This window comes from Pristiophorus japonicus, chromosome 6, assembly GCF_044704955.1.
Source record: "Pristiophorus japonicus isolate sPriJap1 chromosome 6, sPriJap1.hap1, whole genome shotgun sequence".
NCBI lineage: Eukaryota > Metazoa > Chordata > Chondrichthyes > Pristiophoridae > Pristiophorus > Pristiophorus japonicus.
Window position 1 is genome coordinate 221,575,053 of NC_091982.1, and position 17,241 is coordinate 221,592,293.

Sequence of the window (17,241 nt, forward strand, 5' to 3'; positions counted from 1 at the left end):
CTCGATCCTTCCCACGATTTGGTGGCCTACATTTGAAGGGCTGGATTTTCGGTTGGATTGCGCCTGTTAGTGTCCCGGAGAGGCAGTAATAGGTCTCGAAATGCTTGCCGCCCGGGCGGCCAGCTTCCAGTGCCCCGCCGGGAAATTTGCTGCCGGTTATGCCGTGGCACTGAGCAATATCGCCCGGGAGCATCACGCCGGTGTACAACGATCCTGGTTTCGACAACAATACGATATTTTTTTGGAGCAGCACCTGTAGCGCCCCTAGTAACACTGCCAGAGAAAGCTGACAGTTAGAGCTGTCCCAGGAAGCTAAGGGAAGGTTTATTTGAAAAAGGTAAGTGAAAGTGATATTACTTTGGTTTTTTTTGCGATTCACCTTTATTTGGGGGGAACTTTATCGGTAATGTTTTTTGTTCCGATTTTTTTTTTGCGAGGAGGCCTAATTTAGGGCGCTCCAAAACCCGCTCTTTAGCAATGGATATTCAGTTGCTCACCTGGCCTAGCGTCCGAAGAGAGATGTGGAACGCCTCCCTTAGAGTTCCAGTCCACTCTCAGGGCGCAGAACCAAATTTTTTGGCTGCCCTCGCAAACCATTTTCCGGCGCAAAATTTACTGACCCGCCGCCGTTAGTGCCCTAAGAAGCCTCCAAGTGAATTTCCAGTCCAAAGTAGCATAATATCACCTTTATTGTTTCTCAACTCCAACCAAACAGATTCTGTCTTTGATCCCTCAGGTAGTCTCTCTAGCATTGTAATATTTTACTTAATCTAAACTGCCACCTCTTCTTTTCTTACTTCCCTATCTTTTCTGAAAATCATGTACCCAGGAATATTGAGGGGGAAAAGTTGGCCTCATTTGTGCCTCCCATTAGCACCTCCTGGGGCGCTAATGGGACGCTAAGGGCTTACCGACCGGGCACGACGAAATCACCAACACCCGCAAACTTCCGTGGCGGGTTAGTGCTGGTGCTAAAATTTATCGCCTCGATCTCTTGCGGCCCGGAGATCGTGACATCATCCGGTGCTCAATGCCCCTTTATCGCCCCGCACGTAAAATTCACTTCCGTTCCCTGCAGCCTTGCCGGGCGTCAACAACAGCAGTTTGGAGAATGCTAATTAAAGACAATGCTGGTCAGGTAGTCCAAAATGTAATAATGTCCCCCCCTGCTTTATTTTGATTTTTTTCCAGCTTGCGATTGATCAGCCCAGCACTCTCCTAGAATGCTTGGGGTTGCTATGCGCGTATCGCAGGTGCCGTCGACGATCATACACAGCCTTAAGCCCTTTAAGGGAGGGAAGGAGCCTGTAAAACGGGCAGCACTGCACGGAACATTGTGCAGCGCTCTGCCGCTACCACCCCTCTCGCTCCCTTTAGCGCTCTAAGGGAAGTGGTAGCGCTTGGTTTAGCGCTCCACTTCCCTCTTGGAGCGTGAAGCCGGAACTTCCTGTCGGAATCAATTGTGTAGCGCCTGGTGATACTTTTGCGCTCCCTCAAAAGTTAGCGCCCCAAACGGGGTGCTATGCAATTCCTAGCCCTAAAGCTCTAATCCTCCCCTCTTTTGAACCAGGTCTCAGTTATCAGTATAGGTTGGGCTTATATTTATTGGAGTTTAGAAGAATGAGAGATGATCTTATTGAACATATAAGATAATGAGAGGGCTCGTGGGGGAATCTAGAACTAGGGGGCATAGTTTCAGAATAAGGGGTCGCCCATTTAACACTGAGATTAGGGGGAATTTCTTCTCTCAGAGGATTGTAAATCAAAGGAATTCTCAGACCCAGAGAGCAGTGGAAGCTGGGTCATTGAACATATTTAAGATGGAGGGAGTGAAGGGTTATGGAGAGCGGGCAGGGAAGTGGAACTGAGCCCAAGATCAGATCAGCCATGATCTTATTGAATGGCTGAGGAGGCTTGAGGGGCCAAATGGCCTACTCCTGCTACTATTTCTTATGTTCTTATGACCACTATATCATATTCTCACATGGCTATTTGCATCTGCAGCTCACCAACCTTATTAACCAGACATCATGCATTTTATACATGCACTCCAAACCTAACTTAGATCTCTTTGTATTTTCTGTGATTCCACCTGTTATATATGTAAACTTGTATTTACTCTGTACAGCCACCAGAGGGCTCAGCCCCTGGAGTCCCATGGGATCCCATAATCCCTTGGGAACACAGGTATTTAAGGAGGCTTCACAGGTTGGAGAGGCACTCTGGAGACCTGCAATAAAAGACTAAGGCCACACTTTACTTTGAGCTCACAGAGTTCAGTCTGACTCTTTCTCCATACATAGATATAGATAAGCGAACCCAATGATGCAGAGAACAGTGGGCATCCTGGAGAAATTCTCGGAGGGAGATGATTGAGAAACTTTTGTGGAGCGACTCGAACAATACTTCATGACCAACGAGCTAGATGGGGAAGAGAATGCTGCCAAATGAAGGGCGATCCTCCTCATCGTCTGTGGGGCACCAACATATGGCCTCATGAAGAATCTGCTCACTTCAGCAAAACCCAAGGAGAAATCGTACGATGATTTGTGCACACTGATCCGAGAGCATTTGAACCCGAAGGAAGGCATTCTGATGGCGAGGTACCGGTTCTACACCTACAAAAGGTCTGAAGGCCAGGAAGTGGCGAGTTATGTGGCCGAGCTTAGACGCCTTGCAGGACATTGCGAATTTGAAGGACATTTGGAGCACATGCTCAGAGACTTTTTGGTACTTGGCATTGGCCACGAAACCATACTTCGCAAATTTTTGACTGTAGAGACCCAACTTTGAGTAAGGCCATAGCGATAGCCCAAGCGTTCATTGCCACCAGTGACTATACTAAGCAAATCTTTCAGAACACAAGTGCTGCTACAAGTACTGTGAACAAAGTGATGTTGTTTTCGAATCGCAATGTACAGGGCAGGTCACACATGCCTGCAGCTGCACGTCCGCAGATGTCTCAGAGTCCACCATCAAGGGCGATGAATGCAAGGCCATAACACTTTGTTGGCGCTGTGGGGGTGATCATCGTTTCCATTCATTCTGATTCAAAGGGTATGTTTGCAAGGGCTATGGAACAATGGGACACCTCCAACGTATGTGCAGGCAAGCTGCTAATCCTGCAAACCACCATGTTGCAGAGGAGGACAGATCCAAGGAGGATCACGACGAACCAGAGCCTCAGATCGAGGAGGCAGAGGTACATAGGGTGCACACATTCACCATGAATTGTCCCCCGATAATGCTGAATGTTGAACTAAATGGACTCCCGGTGTCAATGGAACTGGATACGGGCGCGAGCCAGTCCATCATGGGCAAAAAGACTTTCGAAAGATTGGATGCAACAAGGCCTCAAGGCCAGTCTTAACTCCAATTCGTATAAAACTTACGCAAAATAACTGATTCCCGTAATCGGCAGTGCTACCGTAAAGGTCTCCTACGATGGAGCAGTGCACAAGCTACCACTCTGGATGGTACCGGGCGATGGTCCCACGATGCTCAGCAGGAGCTGGCTGGGAAAAATACGCTGGAACTGGGACGACGTCCAAGCACTCTCGTTCCGCTGACGACACTTCGTGTGCCCCGGTCGCAAACAAGTTCCCTTCGCTGTTCGAACTAGGCATCGGGAAATTCCAAGGAGCAAAAGTGAAGATCCACTTAATTCCGGGAACACGACACAAGATGAGAGCAGTACCGTACATTATGAGAGAAAGGGTAGAGATCGAGCTGGACCGGCTGCAACGAGATGGCATCATTTCACCGATCAAGTTCAACGAGTGGGCCAGCCCGATCGTTCCTGTCCTCAAGGGAGACGGCACCATCAGAATCTGTTCTGATTACAAAGTAACTATCAATCGTTTCTCCCTGCAGGACCAATACCCACTACCAAAGGCCGACAACCTCTTTGCAACGCTGGCGGGAGGAAAGACGTTCATGAAGCTGGATCTGACTTCAGCCTACATGACGCAGGAACTGGAGGAATCATCGAAGGGCCTCACCTGCATCAACACGCACAAAAGCCTTTTTATTTATAACAGATGCCCGTTTGGAATTCGATCAGCGGTGGCGATATTCCAGAGAAACATGGAAAGCTTACTGAAGTCGGTCCCGCACACCGTGGTCTTCCAGGACGACATCTTGGTCACAGGTCGGAACACAGCCGAACATCTGCAGAACCTGGAGGAGATTCTTAGTCGACTCAACCACGTGGGGCTCAGGTTAAAATGCTCGAAGTGTGTTTTCCTGGCGCCTGAAGTGGAATTCTAGGAAGGAGGATTGCAGCGGATGGCATCAGGCCTAACAACGCGAAGACGGAGGCAATCGAGAATGCACCAAGGCCACAGAACGTGACGGAGCTGCGGTCGTTTCTGGGACTCCCCTGAACTACTTTGGTAACTTCTTAAACAGGTCTCAATACACTGTTAGAACCATTGAATGCCTTACTACAAAATGGGGATGAATGGGTTTGGGGCAAAAGCCAAGAAAATGCCTTTGTAAAAGCAATAAAATTGTTATGCTCAAACAAATTGCTTGTGTTGTATGATCCATGTAAGCGTTTGGTACTCGCATGTGATGCGTCGTCATATGGCATCGGGTGTGTACTGCAACAAGCTAATGATTTCAGGAAACTGCAACCGGTTGCTTATGCATCCAGGAGTCTGTCTAAGGCTGAGAGAGCCTACAGCATGATTGAGAAAGAAGCGTTAGTGTGTGTCTATGGGGTAAAGAAAATGCATCAATACCTGTTTGGGCTAAAATTCGAATTTGAAACTGACCATAAGCCACTCATATCCCTGTTTTCCGAGAGTAAAGGGATCAAAACAAACGCATCGGCCCGCATCCAGAGATGGGCACTCACGTTGTCCGCATACAATTATGCCATTCGTCACAGGCCAGGCACAGAAAACTGAGCCGATGCTCTCAGTAGGCTGCCATTGCCCACCATGGGGGTGGAAATGGCACAGCCCTCAGATTTAGCCATGGTTATGGAAACATTTGAGAGTGAGCAATCACCCGTCACTGCCCGGCAGATCAAAAACCTGACAAGCCAGGACCCCTTATTATCCCTAGTCAAAAGCTGTGTGCTTCACGGGAGCTGATCCAGTGTCCCAGTGGAAATGCAGGAAAAGATAAAGCCGTTCCAGCGGCGCAAAGATGAAATGTCTATACAGGCAGACTGCCTTCTGTGGGGCAATCGTGAAGTGGTTCCCAAGAAGGGCAAAGACACCTTCATCAATGACCTCCACAGTACCCACACTGGCATCGTAATGATGAAAGCGATAGCCAGATCCCACGTGTGGTGGCCCTGTAGCCATGCGGCCTTAGAGTCCTGCGTTCACAGATGTAATACATGCTCGCAGTTAAGCAATGTACCCAGGGAGGCGCCGGTAAGTTTATGTTCTTGGCCCTCCAAACCGTTGTCCAGGTTACACGTTGACTATACAGACCCGTTCTTGTGTAAAATGTTCCTTGTGGTTGTAGATGCGAACTCCAAGTGGATTGAATGTGAGATAAAGTAGGCTAGCACGTCCACTGCCACTACTGAAAGCCTACGGGCCATGTTTGCCACACACGGCCTACCCGATGTCCTGGTGAGCGACAACGGGCCATGTTTAACCAGTGCGGCATTCAAAGAATTCTTGAGCCGTAACGGGATCAAACATGTCACATGTGCCCCGTTTAAACTAGCATCCAATGGTCAGGCAGAGACAGCAGTGCAAACCATGAAGCAAGGCTTGAAGAGGGTAACTAAAGGCTCACTGCAGACTCGCCTATCCTGAGTCCTGCTTAGCTACTGCACGAGACCCCACTCGCTCACTCGGATCCCACCTGCTGAACAGCTCATGAAAAGAGCACTTAAGGCAAGGCTCTCGTTAGTTCACCCTGATCTACATGAACAGGTAGAGAACAGGCGGCATCAGCAAAGTACATACCATGATAGTGCAAATGTGTCATGAGAGATTGAAATCAATGATCCTGTATTTGTATTAAATTATGAACAAGGTCCCAAGTGGCTTCCCGGCACTGTCGTGGCCAAAGAGGGGAGCAGGGTGTTTCGGGTCAAACTTTCAAATGGACTCATTCACCGGAAACACTTGGACCAAATCAAACTCAGATTCACGGACTATCCTGAGCAACCCACCTTGGACCCTACCTTTTTTGATCCCCCAACATACACACCAGTGGCAACCGGCACCACGGTTGACCACGAAGCAGAATCTATCATCCACAGCAGCCCAGCACACCAGGCAGCCCAGCAAGGCCAGCTGCACAGTAGCCCAGCGAGGGCCCAACAAATGATTCGACAACACCAGCTTTCACACCGAGACGATCAACCAGGGTAAGAAGGGCCCCAGATCGACTCACATTGTAAATTGTTATACTATTGATTTTGCGGGGGCAGGGGGAAATGTTGTTATATATGTAAACTTGTATTTCATCTGTGCAGCCACCAGAAGGCTCATCCCCTGGAGTTCCAAGGGATCCCATAACCGCTTGGGAGCACAGGTATTTACGAGGCCTCACAGGTTGGAGAGGCACTCTGGAGACCTGCAATAAAAGACTAAGGTCACAGTAAGGTCACAGTGAGCTCACAGTGTTCAGTCTGACTCTTTCTCCATACATAACACCACCTAATTCTGTATTGTTTCAAATTATAACGGTCTCTCCTTGTTCTCTGTACACCTTGTTTCTACTTTTAATAATATACCTTGGTGTCCAACCCCTGCCGAATTAGTTTAAACCATCCCTCACAGCACCAATGAACCTGCCCGCAAGGATAATGGTCCCAGCTCTGTTCAGGTGCAACCCGTCCATCTAGAACAGGTCCCTCCTGCCACAGAACTGGTCCCAATGTCAAATCTAAGGCCCATTGCCCATGACTATAATCATTTTGTATTGAAATATGATTGTGTAATGTGCTTTATAATCGTTACAATTAAGTCTCCTGATTTTCAAATTTTGCTTTCTCCTGAATTGGGTGGAATCAGTTTTTTTTTAGTTAAAACCATAAAACTTGAATCCAATCAACAAAACATTGATGAAGGCAAATAAATAAATGATTGTAGCAAATAATAAAAGCTCACAACTGTGTTGACAGTATAATGCTAAAAAAAGTTGACATGTATCATTAGCAAAACACACTCAGCACTTTCATCCCTTGTAAAGTTGTTCAGCTATCTGTGGGTTATGCCGGTTACTAAATGTTGCCCATTAGTATAGAAAGACGATGAAGCATGCCCTGTGCCAGAGAAAGTGGCTGTGTGTGTCACATCAGGATGATACCAGAACTGAGAGATATACCTATCAGGAAAGACTGAACACTTTGGGGCTCTTTTCTTTACAATAGAGAAGACTGAGGGGTGACCTGATCGAGGTCCTTAGGATTATGAAAGGATTTAATAGGGTAGACGTAGAGAAGATGTTTGCACTTATGGGCAAAACCAGAACTAGGGGCCATAAATAAAAGATAGTCACTAATAAATCCAATTGGGAATTGAGGAGAAACTTCTTTACCCAGAGGTTGCTTAGAATGTGGAACTCGCTACCACAAGGAATAGTTGAGGTGAATAGCATAGATGCATTGAAGGGAAGCTGGATAAACACACAAGGGAGAAAAGAATAGGATGTGTTGATGGGGTTAGATGAAGAAGGGTGGGAGGAGGCTCTTGTTAAGCATAAACACCGGCATGGATCTGTTGAGCAAAATGGCCTGTTTCTGTGCTGTAAATACTTTGGTAGTTTGCCCATACTGACATGTCAGGGTTTTATTGGACTTGACCCGCATTTTAGAATTCATCTTTAAAAGGGATTAATTAGCAATTGAACACACAAGAGTGTTACCAGCAGAGTCATGTTGACACTTCAAACTGTGGCTTGCCAACACTGAATAATCATTTAATTAGCATGTTAAGGTTGAGTAGATAGGAACGTTAACAGGAACAGGGGAGATCATAAACCAAATTGAATAGGAAAACGAGAGAGGCTAAAGTGCAGCACGTCTAAACATTTAAAACAAAATGAGCATTTATGTTCTGTAAGAAATTCAGACTACTGCCCACACGTAAAAATGTAAACACTGCTGAATATATATAAAGATATATTTAAAGTAACAGTGCTTTTATAGTTTTTGTCTGTGCTGGAATCAGAGTTTATAGAAAGGTACTCTTGCTCAACTAGAGAAAGAGCTAATTTTAATGGCAGGTATTTTTTTTTAAGTGATTTTGCGATTAGAGTCACCGGGGGTAAAATTCAACATCGACAAGGGCACAAAACAAGCGGTAGCAAATCTGCTGCCACTATACTCCCGCCCCATTTTCCTTTCCATTAACTTTGTTTGTATCATTGTATCATTGCTGAACGTGAATTCTCCCCCCACTAATTCGGAAAGCACAGCCTTTCAATTCTTCACTTCCACCAGGTATATTTTTTAAGTCAGCAATGATATTCGTGATAAAGATGTCACAGACTTGTATCTTGTGCCTAACTACACTTCAGCACAAAGGACACAGGTCTGCTCTGACCATCAAAAGGTGCAAACTTGCTACATGTCAGTATTTCTGTGGTGCATGGATTTAACACAATCGCAGTGATAATTTGCAAGTCGGAAAAGAATGGGTGCATGAGCCAAAGACAATTCAAACAGCTGAATCGCAGTGGTGTTATTAATATTTAGCATGTCTCTGGCACCAGCATCCTATGAATTTCTATTCTGTCCAATAGAATCTGACAACTTAAGCCTCTTTTGACAGTAAGTCAAAAACAAAACATTTTGATATGTGCATAATACTCAAGGGCCTAAATTGCACAGGTTGGTGAGGAATGGCCGCCGTGTCTCCGCGGAGGACCGCCATTTTGAAAACTGCCCTTCCTCAGTTTTGGAGCGGTGTCCGGAACCACTCCGCCCATTTTCCCACAGCGCGTTCACCCGCCGACCCCTTACCAACTGGCGGAGACCTCGTCCCTTGGGAAATTGCCCCTTTCCCGGAATTGCCCTGCGGGAGTGGCCCTGCTACCGGTCGGTGCCACTGACAACTTTTTCTGTCGGTACACTCTCTGTGGATTGGTGGTGCGGCCGCCCTTAAAAGGGAAGTGGTGCTACCGACGACGCCATGCTACTTTTTTTGTCAGTCGACTGCAGGTCGGGCCGACAATTATAGCCACGGTTTCGGCTGGGCCGCCAACAGGTAGCCTGGCACCCCCTCTTGGGTGCCAGGCTGCTGGCCCGGCCAAAACTTTCCCTGGTGGCCTAGTGTTTGCCACTAAAGTGGCTGCAGAGTTCGCAGCAGCCCTGCCCTTTAACTGAAGGGGAGAGACGTTGTGATGCGCCAGCGTGATGACATCATGAGCCTTGCTGATGCCTTGCAACGTCGGTCACCCCGCCCCGCCCCCACTTCCGTCCCGCTAGTGACAGCCACTCCGACCCGCTCCCACTTCCGCCCCGCTCCGAAAAAACCCAAAGTGCTGAATTTCTACGGAATTGCCGCTCCATGCATTGGGGCAGCCAGAACACTTTGAAACAGTAGGTGCGCCTCGTTTCAGGCATTGGGCAATTTCGGCCCCCAGTCTCATAACAGCTAATGATATCTTTCTATGAATATTAATCTTGGGTATTAATGCATGTACTAGCTCAGGTTATGTTCTTGCAGTCACTCATAGGTTACGGATTTGGTCTCATTCCTTCCCTTTATGTTAAATTCACTGTAGGCTTCAGGGTCTGAAATTCAACGAGTATGACTATTTTGAACTAAGTTCTCAACTGGGACAACTTTACAGCCCAAAGCAAAAATTGATATGAGTTACCACCAATTATTGCTTTCTACATAGTACACACCAGTGATGGTGGAATAATGACTGTTGTTACTGAGTGGCTTGGTAGGCACTTCAGAGGCCATTAAGAGTTAACCACATAATGTAGGACTGGAGTCACAGTAGGGGTGACAAGGATGTGAGTGAACAAGTTGGGTTGTTACAAAAACCTTCAGCAATCCAGCCCATGGAATAAAAGGGACAGTGGCAGCATGGATACGAAATTGGCTAAGTGACAGGAAACAGAGAGTAGTGGTGAACGGTTGTTTTTCGGACTGGAGGAAGGTATACAGTGGTGTTTCCAGGTGTCGGTACTAGGACCACTGCTTTTTGTGATATTTTTTAATGATTAGACCAGAGCACAATTTCCAAATTTGCAGATGACACAAAACTTGGAAGTATAGTGAGCAGTGAGAAGGATAGTGATAGACTTCATGAAGACATCAACAGGTGGTGGAATGTGGCAGATGAAATTTAATGCAGAAAAGTGCAAAGTGATACATTTTGGGAGGAAGGAGAGGCAATATAAACTAAAGGGTACAATTCTAAAGGGGGTTCAGGTACAGAGCGATTTGGGGGTATATGTGCATAAATCATTGAAGGTGGCAGAGCAGGTTGAGAAAGCGGTTAAAAAAGCATACGGGATCCTGGGCTTCATAAATAGGGGCATAGAGTTCAAAAGCAAGGAAGTTATGATGAACCTTTATAAAACACTGGTGCAACCTCAACTGGAGTATTGTGTCCAATTCTGGGCACTACACTTTAGGAAGGATGTGAAAGCCTTAGAGAGGGTGCAAAAAAGATTTACAAGAATGGTCCAAGTGATGAGGGACTTCAGTTAAGTTGATAGATTGGAGAAGCTTGGGTTGTTCTCCTTGGAGCAGAGAAGATTGAGGAGATTTGATAGAGTTGTTCAAATTCATGAGGGGTAGACAGAGTAGATAGAGAGAAACTTTTTCGATTGGCAGAAGGGTCGAGAACCAGAGGACTCAGATTTAAGATGATTGGCAAAAGAACCAAAGGCGATGTAAGAAAAAGCTTTGTTACACAGCGAGTGGTTGAGATTTCGGATGCACTGCCTGAAAGAGTGGTGGAGGCAGAATCAATCTTATATTTCAAAAGGGAGTTGGAAAAGTATCAGAAGGAAACAAATTTGCCGGGCCACGGGGAAAATGCTGGGGAGTGGGGCTAGCTGAGAGTTGGCATGGGCTCAATGGGCCAAATGGCCTTCTTCCATGCTGTAACCATTCTATGCTGTTATTCGATGATTTAAGGTAATTGCACCAAAGGTGACATGAAGACATTTTTTTTTACTCAGCGAGTGGTTATGATCTGGAATACACTGCCTGAAAGGGTGGCCGAGGCAGAATCAATTGGGGCTTTCAAAAGAGAATTGGATAAGTGCCTGAAGGAAAAAATTTGCAGGGCTACGGAGAAAGAGCGGGGGAGTGGAACTAGTTGAAGAGAGCCGGCATGGGCTCAACGGGCCGAATGGCCTCCTTCTGTATTATAACAATTCTATGATTCTTGGGCATTTCTTTCCTGGTGCGAGCACACAGATGACCAGATTTGTTTGACAACTGACCATTATGAGATTCAAACTCACTGCCACTGGGTTGCTAGTCCACTCACCACCATATTCTACATAGGTATAGGACACTTTCAGGTACCATGGATTGGAACAGATTCTGGAACTGAATCAAGGCCAAGCTGATGGCATGACTGTTGCTCTTGTAACGATCCTAAGTAAAATCAATTTGGGCAGTCTCAAGTAACCGACTGGGTGTGGATTCACAGCACAAAACTGCCCCTAATTCAGACGAATTAACAATCTCAGGAGAACAGCTGGAGTGGGCATGCTCCTTTGAGGTAGGGGCAGTGGCACATTTGTAGAGGAGTGTGAAGAGATCGTCACTCTGCATCTAACCCGTGCTGTCCCTGAACGGAGGAAAATTGATACTTACTCTGCAAGCGAAAAGCAGAACAATATTACCCTCCTTGTGTCAGCTGTGGCTCAGTAGATAGCACACTCGCCTCTGAGTCAGAAGGTTGTGGGTTCAAATCCCACTTCAGGGACTTGAGCACAAAAATCGAGGCTGACACTCTAGTGCAGTACTAAGGGACCACTGCACTGTCGGTGGTGGCATCTTTCAGATGAGGCGTTAACCGAGGCCACATCTGCTCTCTCAGGTGGACATAAAAGATCCCATGGCACTATTTCAAAGAAGAGCAGAGGAGTTATCCCCGGTGTCCTGGCCAATATTTATCCCTCAATCAACATAACAAAAACAGATTATCTCGTTATCACATTGTGGGAGTTTGCTGTGTGCAAGTTGGCTGCCACATTACAACAGTGACTACACTCCAAAAGTACTTCATTGGCTGTAAAGTGCTTTGAGATGTCCGGTGGTCATGGAAATCTTTCTTTCTTTCTTTTTCCTCAGTGCTGATATCCCTCATCCTGATGAATGTAAACTCATAACAATAGTCATGGGTGGAAAATTAATTGGTCAGTTGCCATCTACTTAATAGCTGTCTGAGTAAAGTGCATTCTACTTCTGTTTTTACACACCCGCATTCATTATAAAGAGCAGTGTCATTTTTAGCTGAATCCCCTTGGAATGATAGACTGTAGTTTCAATGTTTCATTTCATCTTGTAGCCATTTTAAACTATATGTAGTACATTTAAAGCTGTGGCAACACTGACCTGTTTGATGAAGATGATCTCTGGCAAGTTCGAACATACGCATGTGCATATTTGTGATGGGGTTAAAGGAGCCACAGGCGAGCAATGCAACTGGAACTCTGTTGATCATTTTAGCGTACAAAGGTGCACTGGTCTCCAACATCAAAATTAAAGCTGAAGGGAAAGAAAATACAGTAATTGAGTTCATCATAACCACAGACAAATATTACTGTGCTACGCACAGAATCTGAAATGGTGAGCAATATGCAACTTGACATGGGATGAGATACAAAATAAGAAAAGGGAATCTGATACATTCAGGGTAGTGTGTAGAGAAGGTGTAACCAGGGAAGTTGGTTTAGGATACAATGCCCTGGAATGACATGAGCTGTGGTGGAAATAGCTGTTAGAGGTGCAATAGTAATGAGTGCTTTTGAATCTGCAGGAATCGAAGCCTCTATTTACAACACCCATCATCATCATAGGCAGTCTCTCGAAATCGAGGAAGACTTGCTTCCACTCAAAGTGAGTTCTCAGGTGACTGTACAGTCCAATACGGGAATTACAGTCTCTGTCACAGGTGGGACAGACAGTCATTGAAGGGAAGGGTGGGTGGGACTGATTTGCCGCACGCTCCTTCGACTACCTGCGCTTGCTTTCTGCATACTCTTGGCGATGAGACGCAAGGTGCTCAGCACCCTCCGACTAGAACTCTGGTAGTTCATTTGTTAATGCATTAGTGTAATGACACCTTGGGTGGCTCTGCTGCATAGGAGGGCAGGAAAAAGAGTTGGAGAGCTATAGTGGTAGGGGATTCTATTGTAAGGGGAACAGATAGGCGTTTCTGCAGCCTCAACCGAGACTCCAGGATGGTATGTTGCCTCCCTGGTGCAAGGGTCAAGGATGTCTCGGAGCGGGTGCAGGACATTCTGAAATTGGAGGGTGAACAGCCAGTTGTCGTGGTGCATATAGGTACCAATGACATAGGTAAAAAATGGGATGAGGTCCTACGAGGCGAATTTAGGGAGCTAGGAGCTAAATTAAAAAGTAGGACCTCAAAAGTAGTAATCTCAGGATTGCTACCAGTGCCACATGCTAGTCAAGAGTAGGAATCGCAGGATAGCTAAGATGAATACGTGGCTTGAGGAGTGGTGCAGAAGGGAGGGATTCAAATTCCTGGGGCATTGGAACCGGTTCTGGGGGAGGTGGGACCAGTACAAACCGGACGGTCTGCATCTGGGCAGGACCGGAACCAATGTCCTAGGGGGAGTGTTTGCTAGTGCTGTTGGGGAGGAGGTAAACTAATATGGCAGGGGGATGGGAACCTATGCAGGGAGACGGGAACCTATGCAGGGAGACAGAGAGAAATAAAAAGGAGACAGAAGCAAAATATACAAAGGAGAAGAGTAAAAGTGGAGGGCAGAGAAACCCAAGGCAAAAAACAAAAAGGGCCACTTTACAGCAAAATTCTAAAGGGGCAAAGTGTGTCAAAAAAACAAGCCTAAAGCTCTGTGCCTCAATGCGAGGAGTATTCGGAATAAGGTGGATGAATTAACTGCGCAGATAGCAGTTAACGGATACGATGTGATTGGCATCACGGAGACATGGCTCCAGGGGGACCAAGGTTGGGAACTCAACAACCAAGAGTATTCAGCATTTAGAAAGGAGGTGAGGTGGCGTTGCTGGTTAAAGAGGAAATCAATGCAATTGTAAGGAAGGACATTAGCCTGGATGATGTGGAATCGGTATGGGTGGAGCTGCGGAATTCCAAAGGGCAGAAAACGCTAGTGGGTGTTGTGTATAGACCACCAAATAGTAGTAGTGAGGTTGGGGACAGCATCAAACAAGAAATAAGGGATGTGTGCAATAAAGGTACAGCCGTAATCATGGGCGACTTTAATCTACACATTGATTGGGCTAACCTAACTGGTAGCAATGCGGTGGAGGAGGATTTCCTGGAGTGTATTAGGGACGGTTTTCTGGATCAATATGTCGAGGAACCAGCCAGGGAGCTGGCCATCCTAGACTGGGTGATGTGTAATGAGAAGGGACTAATTTGCAACCTTGTTGTGCGAGGCCCCTTGGGGAAGAGTGCCCATAATATGGTAGAATTCCTTATTAAGATGGAGAGTGACAAAGTTAATTCGGAAACTAGGGTCCTGAACTTAAGGAAAGGTAACTTCGACAGTATGAGGCGTGAATTGGCTAGAATAGACTGGCAAACGATACTCAAAGGGTTGATGATGGATAAGCAATGGTAAACATTTAAAGATCACATGGATGAATTTCAGCAAATGTGCATCCCTGTCTGGAGTAAAAATAAAACTGGGAAGGTGGCTCAACCATGGCTAACAAAGGAAATTAAGGATAGTATTAAAGCCAAGGAAGAGGCATATAAATTGGCTAGAAAAGCAGCAAATCTGAGGACTGGGAGAAATTTAGAATTCAACAGAGGAGGACTAAGAGTTTAATTAAGAGGGGGAAAATAGACTACGATAGGAAGCTTGCAGGGACTATAAAAACTGACTGCAAAAACTTCTACAAATATGTGAAGAGAAAAAGATTAGTAAAGACAAATGTAGGTCCCTTGCAGTCGGATTCAGGTCAAATTATAATGGGGAACAAAGAAATGGCAGACCAATTGAACCAATACTTTGGTTCTGTCTTCACGAAGGAAGATACAAATAACCTTCCAAAGGTACTAGGGGACAGTGGGTCTAGTGAGAAGGAGGAACTGAAGGATATCCTTATTAGGCGGGACATTTTGTTAGGGAAATTGATGGGATTGAAGGCCGATAAATCCCCGGGGCCTGATAGTCTACATCCCAAAGTGCTCAAGGGAGTGGCCCTAGAAATAGTGGATGCATTGGTGATCATTTTCCAACAGTCTATCGACTCTGGATCAGTTCCCATGGACTGGAGGGTGGCTAATGTAACACCACTTTTTAAAAAAGGAGGGAGAGAGAAAACGGGTAATTATAGACCGGTTAGCTTGACATCAGTAATGGGGAAAATGTTGGAATCGATCATGAAGGACGAAACAGCAGCGCATTTGGAAAGCGGTGACAGGATCGGACCAAGTCAGCATGGATTTATGAAAGGGAAATCATGCTTGACGAATCTTCTGGAATTTTTTGAGGATGTAACTAGCAGAGTGGACAAGGGAGAACCAGTGGATGTGGTGTATTTGGATTTTCAGAAGGCTTTTGACAAGGTCCCGCACAAGAGATTGTTGTGCAAAATCAAAGCACATGGTATTGGGGTAATATACTGACGTAGATAGGGAACTGGTTGGCAGACAGGAAGTAGAGAGTCGGGATAAACGGGTCCTTTTCAGAATGGCAGGCAGTGACTAGTGGAGTGCCGCAGGGCTCAGTGCTGGGACCCCAGCTCTTTACAATATACATTAAGGATTTGGATGAAGGAATAGAGTGTAATATCTCCAAGTTTGCAGATGACACTAAACTGGGTGGCGGTGTGAGCTGTGAGGAAGACGCTAAGAGGCTGCAGGGTGACTTGGACAGGTTAGGTGAGTGGGCAAATGCATGGCAGATGCAGTATAATGTGGATAAATGTGAGGTTATCCACTTTGGGGGCAAAAACACGAAGGCAGAATATTATCTGAATGGCGGCAGACTAGGAAAAGGGGAGGTGCAACAAGACCTGGGTGTCATGGTTCATCAGTCACTGAAAGTGGGCACGCAGGTACAGCAGGCGGTAAAAAAGGCAAATGGTATGTTGGCCTTCATAGCTAAGGGATTTGAATATAGAAGCAGGGAGGTCTTACTGCAGTTGTACAGGGCCTTGGTGAGGCCTCACCTGGAATATTGTGTACAGTTTTGGTCTCCTAGTCTGAGGAAGGACGTTCTTGCTATTGAGGGAGTGCAGCGAAGGTTCACCAGACTGATTCCAGGGATGGCTGGGCTGTCATATGAGGAGAGACTGGATCAACTGGGCCTTTATTCACTGGAGTTTAGAAGGCTGAGAGGGGATCTCATAGAAACATATAAGATTCTGACGGGACTGGACAAGTTAGATGTGGGAAGAATGTTCCCGATGTTGGGGAAGTCCAGAACCAGGGGACATAGTCTTGGGATAAGGGGTAAGCCATTTAGGAATGAGATAAGGAGAAACTTCTTCACTCAGAGAGTTGTTAACCTTTGGAATTCCCTGCCACAGAGAGTTGTTGATGCCAGTTCATTGGATATATTCAAGAGGGAGTTAGATATGGCTCTTATAATTAAGGGGATCAAGGGGTATGGAGAGAAAGCTGGAAAGGGGTACTGAAGGAATGATCAGCTATGATCTTATTGAATGGCGGTGCAGGCTCGAAGGGCCGAATGGCCTACTCCTGCACCTATTTTTCTATGTTTCCTTTGTGGATTATTTTAACCCGGTCATCAATTGGTTTATTTTAAGTATGCAACAGTGCTGTTTTCTATTTCCCTTGCCACAGCCAAGAGTTTCACATGCATGTGAACTCTCACTGACGTCTAAAGCTCTTCCCCCCTCCCCCGCGACCCCACCTCACATCCTAGGATGTGGCACTCAATTTATGCACCGCAAAAGGAGAGAAAGCTGAGTGAACCGTGCTCGGATTCAAACTGAAAACCCCCTGGCTCCTAGTGCTCAACCAACTGAGCTAACAGTGCTATTTATAAATAAAGGGGAAAAATAAATACAAAACCCTTGAGAATAGTAGCATTTTCTCAAGTTTCAATTAACATTGGCCTTAAAATGATGC

The 17,241-nt window shown here is 46.1% G+C and overlaps 1 protein-coding gene across 10 annotated transcripts in view; it reads right to left on the reverse strand.

Moving 5' to 3' along the window:
- Window positions 1–17,241, reverse strand: part of nmnat3 (nicotinamide nucleotide adenylyltransferase 3) — a 108,215-nt gene that overhangs the window by 56,523 nt on the left and 34,451 nt on the right. For all 10 annotated transcript variants that reach the window (XR_011593665.1, XM_070883618.1, XM_070883622.1 and 7 more), the window contains exon 2: window positions 12,519–12,671. Coding sequence is in view for 9 of the 10 variants with exons in the window: in XM_070883618.1 (XP_070739719.1) it covers window positions 12,519–12,660 (142 nt within the window). In the remaining variant the exon portion in view is untranslated. The remainder of the gene's footprint in view (window positions 1–12,518; window positions 12,672–17,241) is intronic.